Source organism: Perna viridis, chromosome 6 (genome assembly GCF_037379345.1).
Source record: "Perna viridis isolate PV_CMFRI_1.1 ecotype Kerala chromosome 6, ASM3737934v1, whole genome shotgun sequence".
In the NCBI taxonomy this organism is placed as follows: Eukaryota; Metazoa; Mollusca; class Bivalvia; order Mytilida; family Mytilidae; genus Perna; species Perna viridis.
In genome coordinates this window covers 24,841,393-24,851,184 of record NC_142450.1, presented here as the reverse complement: position 1 = coordinate 24,851,184, position 9,792 = coordinate 24,841,393, and the positions used below count along the sequence as shown (strand labels likewise).

Here is a 9,792-nt window from a genome sequence, read left to right as displayed (position 1 = left end):
TCATCTCTAATATTTTTATTCAGATTCATATTCTTAATTGTTTACAACAATAGAAAATCCTGTACAATACAAGAAATAAATGTGTATTTTCTCAGTCCTATAGCTGCTGGTGATTGTTTTAACATATTCTGATGTCTATTTGTAACTGCAAACAAAAGCAGTACACAAGATAACAATGATCAACATTTGTGAATTAGTAAATTTTGGAACCCAGAGCTGTCTTTTATTCATTAAAAAAAAAAAAAACAACCCCTTAAGATATCCTATTTTCACTATTTAACAGTATATTCAGACTATTGTAGAAATAAATGTAGACTTATTCCATAATTTCAATATTTCCAGCTTAAATTAGCATATTTATCATCTGAGTGCTTGTAAATTGACAGTGTATATAGTCTCAGCATCACTACCACATAATAATGTTTGGTTAACTATGTCCAATGTGTTGATAGGGAGAGATGGTTCTGACAATAGTGATGTGATTTCCATTTTACTTTTGGCAATGTCTGTAGCCAGCCATGGGTTTCTTGGCATCTTCGGATATCTTGAATCTGCATCTGAAATTTAAAATAGCATAACAGCATAAGTTCTTATCAAAAGAATGAGTAGGAAATACTTCGAGCAAGCCCAAAAAGAATACCCTTACAAGTGGATGAAAATAATATTGAAACTTTAAGTTGGATTATCTCCCCCTCAACTTCATCTGATCAAAATTAAAAGTCTAACAAAATTTATCAAAATCCTTGAACAGTTTAGGAAAAGTTAGTCTCACAAGATATTTAGACAGACATATGGACAAACTTTACTTGGAGTAATTTCATGACATAAGTATAATGCAAAATGATAAAAAAAAAGTTGTTAATGTCTCAGAAAGTTACACAATGTATAGAGCTCTAAAATGCTTACCAAATATAAAAAAAATATATATATTATACAAGCGTGGGAATTTGCCATTTAAAAACCCACTCAATGTTCTATAAAAAAAAAATCAAACGGAGATTTTCCTTAGTTATTTTCTGAACTCAAATAAATTTTGAACAATCACATGGCTTGAAAATGAAGATCAGGGTAAAAAATTCAGAATTTGAGAAGATTCTCAATTTAAGACTGTTTATGGAACCCAGGCAAGATAATCATCATATTCATCAAAATTTAGCAAACAGTACATATATACAAAAAACAGACCTTTTGACACCATATATAAACTTGATTAGGACTTTCACCAAATCTCAAATAACATGATTTACAAAATGGCAAAGCTTGTAAATGGACCTTAGTACTATATCTGTTTATATCATTTTTTTCTTTTCATTGCTTCATGAGTGAGACCAACCTTTAGGACTTTTTTTTGTGTTTGCAAACAATGAAAGCAGCACCAATAATCATGTTCTTCTACAGAACTGGTTTTCAAATTGACATAGCTCTAGCTAAAATGAACTCACCAGATATTGCATAAGGATTATCTGTTCCCATGGCTAATGAATTAATTTGTGTAGCATCCCAATGCCAGACTGTCCCATCATCGGAACAGGAAAATAAATGCTCTGGGTTAGTCCTGTGAAATTTCAACTCCCACACTGAAAAAAAATATGAACATGAAAGTTTTTGTTAATGTCTCTTAAAGCTGCATTAGCTGCCAAATTTGTTCAGTGTTGATTCTACTGAATTTTGCTGATTCAATGAAATAAGATTGTAGTAACACAATTGAAGCAATAAATGTCAATAATACCTACAGAATATTGTGAAAACCACGTTTTTTCTAATCAGAGAAAACTGATGGCTCTGATCTAATTATTTTTCGCCATTACTTCAAAAGTTTGCGATAGGACATTAACCTGGGTTAAAAATACTTTAACCTTGGTAAAAAAATAACAATAACAGATACACAGGTAAGCACGTGTCTTGTTTTCATTTCATTTCAACTATTTCTTGATTAGTTTTCAAACAGACAATGACTATATGTGTGCCACATTATATCACAATACGTAAATTTCAAAAGGATCCTTGTGTTATATTCGATTATTTTTCTTTCACAGCTTGAATCCTTCGTTCTACCTTGCCGTTGAATAACCACTTTTGCTTTGTTATTAAAAAGGTGACCCTTACAGCACATGCATGGATTAAGGTCACCAGATGTCACATGCATACGAATTTATCTAGGTCGATTTTTTTGTCTTGCAAGACAATAAATATATAGACACCTATTTCATGTATTTAATGCATTTTATTTGTGGATATGAAATGAAATTATACATGAAAAGTACAATTCGTAGATATAATTCATATTTAAAGCATATTTCAACAGAATCAAAAATTTATGAAAATGACAGCCAATGCAGCTTTAATGTAGTTTGTTTCTAAAAGTTATAAGTGGATCTGTGTCTATGTCATGTATGTAATTCTTTTGTCAACTTCTTTTGTAAATCACATAGATCTCAATATTGTTATATTATAAACACCACCCTCTGTTAGATCACAATTTGGATAGTCTCTATGCTCCACTGGTCTAACAGTTTGAGTAAATGTACTACCACATGAATAAATTATTTATTCAGTATGTTCAGTTTATAACCACTTACTTGAATGCTTTAATAAGTATTAGTTGTATACCTCTGTGTAACAACTATTAATGTGTGACGGTGTGAGTTAGTGTGTAATGTGTTGATGTGCGTACATGTGTAATGTGTTTGTGTGTGCATGTGTGTAATGTGTTGGTGTGTGTACATGGGTATTGAATCCTAAATGTTGTTATTGCCACATGGGCCCATGACTGGCATTATAAAATACTTTGAATTTATATCTTACTTGTACTAGAGTGAGCCTCAAGTAGAGAGACAGGACATTTCTCTTGTCGTAAATCCCACAGACCAAGTGTGCCATCATCTCCCCCTGTTGCTACTATATGTGCCTGACTAGGATGTTTATCTACACACTGTAAGGGTGTCAGGTCTCCAGTCCTGTAAACAAAAAGTTATTTTTGAAATAATATTGTATATTGTAGTGCATTTTTTTCTATTCTAAGAGAATAAAAGAGTGTAAATAATGGTACCTTAAAAAATAATTGATCATACAATTAACACCCCCCCTATTTTATGCATGCAGCTACAAGACTATTTCAGTATTACACTTTATAATACATTGTTCCCTACCTGCAAAATGTAAGTACTCCATACAAAAGTAACACAAAAACAGACTGATTGTTTTTCACAATGGCAGATACCTAATGCATTTAAGGACAAGATCCAACAGACAATGCTTATTACTAGTTGGACAAGAAGGCCTAAAATCTTTTAGTACTAGCTCTAAGAAGCAACAGCAAGCAGGTAGGCATTTCCCTCAAACAGGACACATTATTCAGACTCCAAGCCAACCAGCCATTACTCCATTGCCTATATGTAGTTTGCTTAGTGGAAATAACACAGTGACAAAAAATATTAGAGTTTTTGGAGTGATTGAATTGGATTGAACCCATGACCTCTGGCAATCAAGACGAGCATGCTACCAAAGACCACCGAGGCAAAACTGATCAAACAAATATTCTCCCTTCAAAATAATAACATGAACTAGTATTCAGAATCTGGAAAGAAAACAATTCAAAATCAAGAACTGAAAACTCACACAGACAATGTCTGAGCTGGCTCATCAGCCTTACTCCTCATGTCATAGGTCTTTAGCTGGCCGGTGTTATTTACTGTGATGAATTCAAACTGTTTTAGGAAGGTAATGCCTGTTATAGTACAGCTATCAGCTTTATCTACAATTACAATTCATATCATATATTTGGTTTGTGAAGTGATAAAGAAAAAAAAAATTTAATTTTGCATGTATGGACAACTGGATACTTTTGACATGAAAATTTTCTAATTCTTTACTTGCTACAATATTAATATTATGCGTAGTATTCATGACATCAGCATATATGTATAATAATTGTACTACAAGAAACATGTACATGTACACATATGCCTAATGCCATGGTACAGTTTCATGAACCTCATTTCAAGATTTCAAAAACTTTGACTGGTCAAATTTATAAGGCCAAAACAAAATTTTTGTTTTAGGTTGCATTGGATGAAAAAAATAGGGTACATGTAGGTTAGTAGGTATTTTTTAAATTTTTTAGATAAATTTATATGCCAATTATGGGAGGATTTTTTCCTTAAATAGTGCTAAAAAATGATATCTAAGCAGCACTTTATGAAAAAAGTACCAAAAAATGTGCTACGGTAGATTGGGTTACCTTAAAACAAATATGTTTGTTTGGCCTAACTTGAAAAGGACCTTAACAGATATTCAATATGACCTAGCTTTACATACGTCATAGTGTGTAGACGTCAACCTTTGACCAATAAGGCTATATATGACCCTAGCTAATAACATTCAGAATAGTAATGGGCTTCACATGAAAACTCTGGCATGAAAAAATTTAAGGAAATATAATACAATTACAGTGGATTCCGCTTAATTGCATAGCCTATTTGCCAGTAAAAATTATGCAAATAACCGGGCTATTCTTATAACCAAAATTACGATTTTACCGGAAGTGTGAGTTCAGGTAAGACGACGACACTGTGGATCAACCAGGGATATCACTGTTCAACATTTCTGATCTGGTATTTAATTGTTATAGACCTTCTCATTGTATTGTTCTTTCATCAATAAATAATAATATATATTGTGTTTGTCTTGTTTATTGACCTTCTTTACATTGTGTGTATTTATAAGTAAAACCACATGTTTCTCATCTATAAATAGTCAAGTAATTTCCTGACCTTTCTATGAAAGAAAATCCAATATTTCATATTTCAGCCAGGATTCAGTGTAATATTCATCAATGTTTGCAGTTTGTGGGCTTTTGAAATGGTCTGTGTGTTTTTATTCCTCTGTTCATCACCATTGTACACTGATAGTTGTGTATTATACGTGTCATTGACCTCGATATATTCCTATGAAGTGTGGATAGTATGGGGCACCTTAGGGTAGTTGAATTTCATTAGACATTGTACTGAATGAATGATGACTTTAAATTTTCAGTTGATATTTATACCTAGTAACCCAAGCTCACTAAAAACTGTTCAGCTCATAAAAGAAAATTAAATTTACATTGATAATCATTTGTAGTCGGAAGAATTTAAATAGGGACAAAAAATATCCCAAGCCGAACCCCAAGCTGCATCATAAGGTGATGTTTGGCATGTTGTCGAAAGTCATTGTTCACCTATATGCTTGTTTATTTTAATGTAATTAGAAATCATTTAAATTGTCTTCTATGTCCATTATGTTTTTAATCCATTAATAACACCTCCTGATTGATGATAATATAGTTTTTACAACAATAAATATGATTGACATATTTATGACCCGAAGGCTTAAAATAGAATTTGGGAAAACCTGTCTTTACCTGGATGAGGCAAAATTCTCTATGCAATACACCAAAATGCACCTGCAAGGCCTATGCAAATAAGCGATTTTTTTCCCTAATAGAATAATAGGAAATGGTTTTGTGCAGGAGAAAATTATGCTAATAACCGAAATATGCAATAAAGCGATATGCGATTAAGTGGAGTCGACTGTATAAACATATTTCTGTACAGCAGGTAATTTTCACTGGTGCCAAATTTCCCAATTTGCTCTATGAAATTGAATAGGGTATTAAATTGGTTCACAGTCTTCATTTTTTCACATCCATAGATAAGGTCTTATATTTTGCAAGCTTTTATTTCTGTGACTCCCTGCTCCTCACAAATAAAACCAAAATGAGGATCTAACGACAAATTTCCCACTACTCAGTAATACATATTATAATAAAAGAAATCCATAGAATCACAAGAAAAGCCTTTTTTAACTGAACAAACCTAACGTTCTAATGGGATCTTTATGTAAAGCATTGAGGGCATTTATCCTGCCATCCTCTCCGGCAGTAACTATGATGTCATCTCTTACTGCAAGGCAAGTACAAGGACATGGCTGGTGAAAATGATGATGCAATCTCTCCCATTGATGTATATAACCTAATGTCTACAAAATACGTCTCTGGGTTAAACATTCATAACCCATTATACATGTTAAATGGAGAAGATAAAATTATGATGAATTAGAGCTTGTTAAACCATATGTCTCCCTCAATTTAAATGGTAAAAACCTGAAATTTTATTATTTAGATTAATCAAAATCTAAATTTTCACTTCTTTATATCATACTGAATAACTTTGTGCTGTGAAATTCCAATCCAATAAATATCACAAGAGATACATTTTATATACAATACATATACATTGCTGGAAAATATCAAATTTATTTGTACACAAACGGGACAGATCAGAGGGTGCCCCCAGCAATTCTGACTTTTTTGCAAAATTGAAGTATAAATGAATTGAATATTTTCAAGCAACACTCATACAACGTTTTCATCCAGCAACTGTATTTCATACTGAAAAATCTCAAATATAACAGGAAAAAGATGATAAATTGTATCATTTTATGTCTTCTCTTGAATGTGGATATAGTAGGAAGTATTCTATAACTTGGCACCTGATTACTCAAAATGAAAAAGGTATAAACAGAAGACAATATTAAACTACTGTATAAATACAGTAGTAGTTAATTTGACACCCTGTAATTGTATGGTATTTTTATCTCAAATGTTACATACCTGTGAATTTGTATGATGTTTATACAATGTGACCGTTCCTGATGATGAAGATGCTACAATATGTTCTCCAGAAACAAACTGCAAAAAAAAGTTTAAAAGTATACAATTACAACAATGTCACAAAAGGATAAAACCAATGGATGCACAGCATCACTGGACAGAAATATGCAGCAAAATCAAATACAAGAACACTGAACCCAAATTGTCTGTGCTTACCCTAAAGGTTTTTTTTACAAAATCTACAATGACTGTCTGTGATATCCTAAGATTCCCATTTCATCACTTAAACTGATTGCAAAGATATTTATGATCAAAGTGCTGATAGCACTGGTGGTTTTTATTCTTGTGAAAATTGTAGTATGAACAAAATTTCAAAGATTATATGATGTTAATTAAAACTATGATCATACATTACATTTTAAATACTATTAAGAACTTCATTTTTTAATATGGATAAACTGAAAGTCAATCAATACTACTGATCCATCTAACACACATTTACAAATTTTGTTCAATTTCACCTTTTTATCCAATTTTAAATCTATCCAAAAGTTAATGTGCATTTAAATTTAAAAAACTATATTAACAGAGTATTTATCATACATTATAATAATACTTAAATAAAACCAACATCAGCTTAAGAAAATAAAATCAATTTGAATTTTACCACCAATATTACTTGGTTAAAACAAGAATGCTACGTGTAGCCATATGTCCCCCGCCGCTGTATAAAGAGTTGAATTACAAATGTTTGACACTTGTATAAATAGCAGATTCAAAACTTATGTGCTTTCATAAGTCCATGTGGCAATTCAAGGTTAATGTATCTTAATGAATCAAATTAAGTTAGGTAAGAATTCTTCATACAACAAAAAAAAAATCTGCAAAAAAAAGAACATGAAAAATGAACGCAGTCCCGTATCTCCCATAAAAATTGACGATTAAGCGGTTAAATATGATCAACTACATATGGTGACAAACAATCCTACAAAATTCGGTCAAATTTTGTTCAGCAGTTTCTGAGGAGTTGCGTCCACAAGCTTCGGACGCACTGACGGACACCAGCATTTCTATGTCCCTGCTCCGCGTTGTGGCGGGGGACAATCACTGATCTTCATTTCCTGTTTATAAAAGGTAAAATATTAATGATAGGATTGAGAATTTGACTAATAAGTGAGTTAAAACAAGTTCTAGAAAATTTTATTCACAGGTCAAGTAGTCTGGACAATAGGCCGAGTGATCAAGATTTGAGATGTCTGTGGGCCGAGATGTCCCGCATTCACACATGGCACAGCTTCATTTAATCATTTTCATACTCTTACTAGAAAAGGCAAAATAAAAGTGATTAAGAAGAAATGCAAACAATGATAAAATTCATGAAGTCTGATATTTTATAAACTTACTTCTAAACCAGTAACGTTGCCAGAATGTGGAGCATCACAAACCAGAACAGGTTCTCTAAGTCCTTCTTTTTCAGGTCCTTCTAAAATCTGTGTCTGATCAAATCTCCACAGAGACACTTTGTTCATCTAGAATAAGAAACCATATATACATTTATTAAACATTATTATTGTTGTCTAAGTAGTTGCACTTATCAAACAAGTTCCAAAGAATATCTGCTGGATAAAATGGACCCACTGGATAAGTTTAGTGTCATCTATGTAAGTTATCCAGTGGATAAGTCTTAACTGCGATCTATACAAGTTATCCACTGGGTAAGCCTAGAGCAACCTATAAAAGTTTTCCTGAGTAAAGTTTTGAACTGAGCCATGGATGCTAGTGATTAAAAAAATTCTAAGATAAATTTGATATTTCACCACATGTTGAAAGAAACTTTTTAACACTTTAATTTTTATGCTCACTTTTCATATTTACAAAATTGGCATTTATGATTAAATGGTATGTATACTTTAACAGCACTAACAAACTCTTAAAAATAGTGCATAAATTTTCCATAGGTATGACACCAAATATGCCTGCAAACCCAGTGTGACATATATGTCAAGATTTTGTAACAGGAGAGCATATTTTACGTAACAAAGCAATACCATCACCATAAGAATTGAACCCTTGACTGCTGGGTGACAGTCCAGTGATAAAATTCAGCTAAAAAGTTAAAAAAAAACTTTAAAATAACTGAATGGTTCTGGCCAATCATCGAGTTTGAACGGTATATATGTAACTTTGTGATTAAATTATGCTCTTCCATTAAATTGGGTGCCCTAAACTAAAACCATGGGGTGTGGATAGCTGTTTGAACTACACTACCAACAACCAAAATTTTGATTTCTCGTCTCTTCACAGTGCAGTCACTCATGTTCTCCATTGCTTCACTATTGAGAGTGGAGAAATTAAAATAGGCGTTGACAGTAGTGTAGTTGTGTAATGGGTTAGTGGGGCAGGCTGATCAAACTATGTTGCTGTACATGTAGGTAATAGCTATTATCGTCAGTTAGCTAAAAAATTAGTTCTTTAGCTGAACTGTCACTGGCCTGTCAACGAGTGGTCTAGGGTCTGATCCTCTGTAGGGACAGTGTAATTTTGTGAGCTCTTGTGTGATATTTTAAATATTTACCCTAAATTTAAAAAGACTATGTCAATGTGGTTATTTTTCTTAAAAACCAAAAATATTATATTGACAGTTACATTTTTATGTGACTTTCCCACATTCTGCATTACACCTAGTGTGCATGTACATTTTTGTACTTTCAGTCTCATACATCAAATGATACAAAAAATTGAATGCATGGCGAATAGTAACACTATCTAAGACAAAGTCTATCACTTCAAGTTACTGGAAACTAAATATAACCGTGTAACATGTACTGAGTATAAACATACTTATGGGAACCTTGAATGCCTGTCTCTAAACTAAAAGTGAACTAAATAAATCATGTATAAAAATCAGATTATTCATAGAAAAACGGTACGGTTTTTTTTTATATTTAGGCCTGCGGTGATTTCAGTTTATCAAAACAAAAAAACCTCATCGTCCCAACTTCCTGTCACAAATGTATCTGGACCATCTAAAGTATTGTTCACGAAATTTTTCCAACGTAATTTGTTTATCTTTTGAGAAACAGATTTTGCTCCAATGTCAGCCATTTTTGTAAAAGGCGGGAATGAGTCCGTAGCTTTTC

General features: G+C 32.3%; 1 protein-coding gene across 1 annotated transcript; it reads right to left on the bottom strand.

The window, feature by feature from the left end:
- LOC148614217 (nucleoporin Nup43-like) lies at window positions 1-9,791 on the bottom strand. Its single transcript, XM_088588143.1, has 8 exons — window positions 9,638-9,791; window positions 8,056-8,181; window positions 6,653-6,730; window positions 5,856-6,018; window positions 3,619-3,754; window positions 2,806-2,957; window positions 1,443-1,577; window positions 1-557 (listed from the first exon to the last, which is right to left on the bottom strand). The coding sequence occupies exons 1-8, from the start codon at window positions 9,755-9,757 to the stop codon at window positions 361-363; spliced, it is 1,107 nt and encodes a 368-aa protein (XP_088444269.1). The 5' UTR covers window positions 9,758-9,791; the 3' UTR covers window positions 1-360.
- Window position 9,792: the final 1 nt, after the last annotated feature.

Excerpts from the sequence above, each read along its gene's own strand:
- LOC148614217 (XM_088588143.1), bottom strand. The coding sequence starts at position 9,757 with ATGGCTGACATTGGAGCAAAATCTGTTTCTCAAAAGATAAACAAATTA. Across the intron at positions 6,731-8,055 it reads GCAACGTTACTGGTTTAGAA|TTTGTTTCTGGAGAACATAT; the intron begins GTAAGTTTATAA and ends TTTTTTTTGCAG. Across the intron at positions 2,958-3,618 it reads CCAGCTCAGACATTGTCTGT|GACTGGAGACCTGACACCCT; the intron begins GTGAGTTTTCAG and ends TTTTGTTTACAG.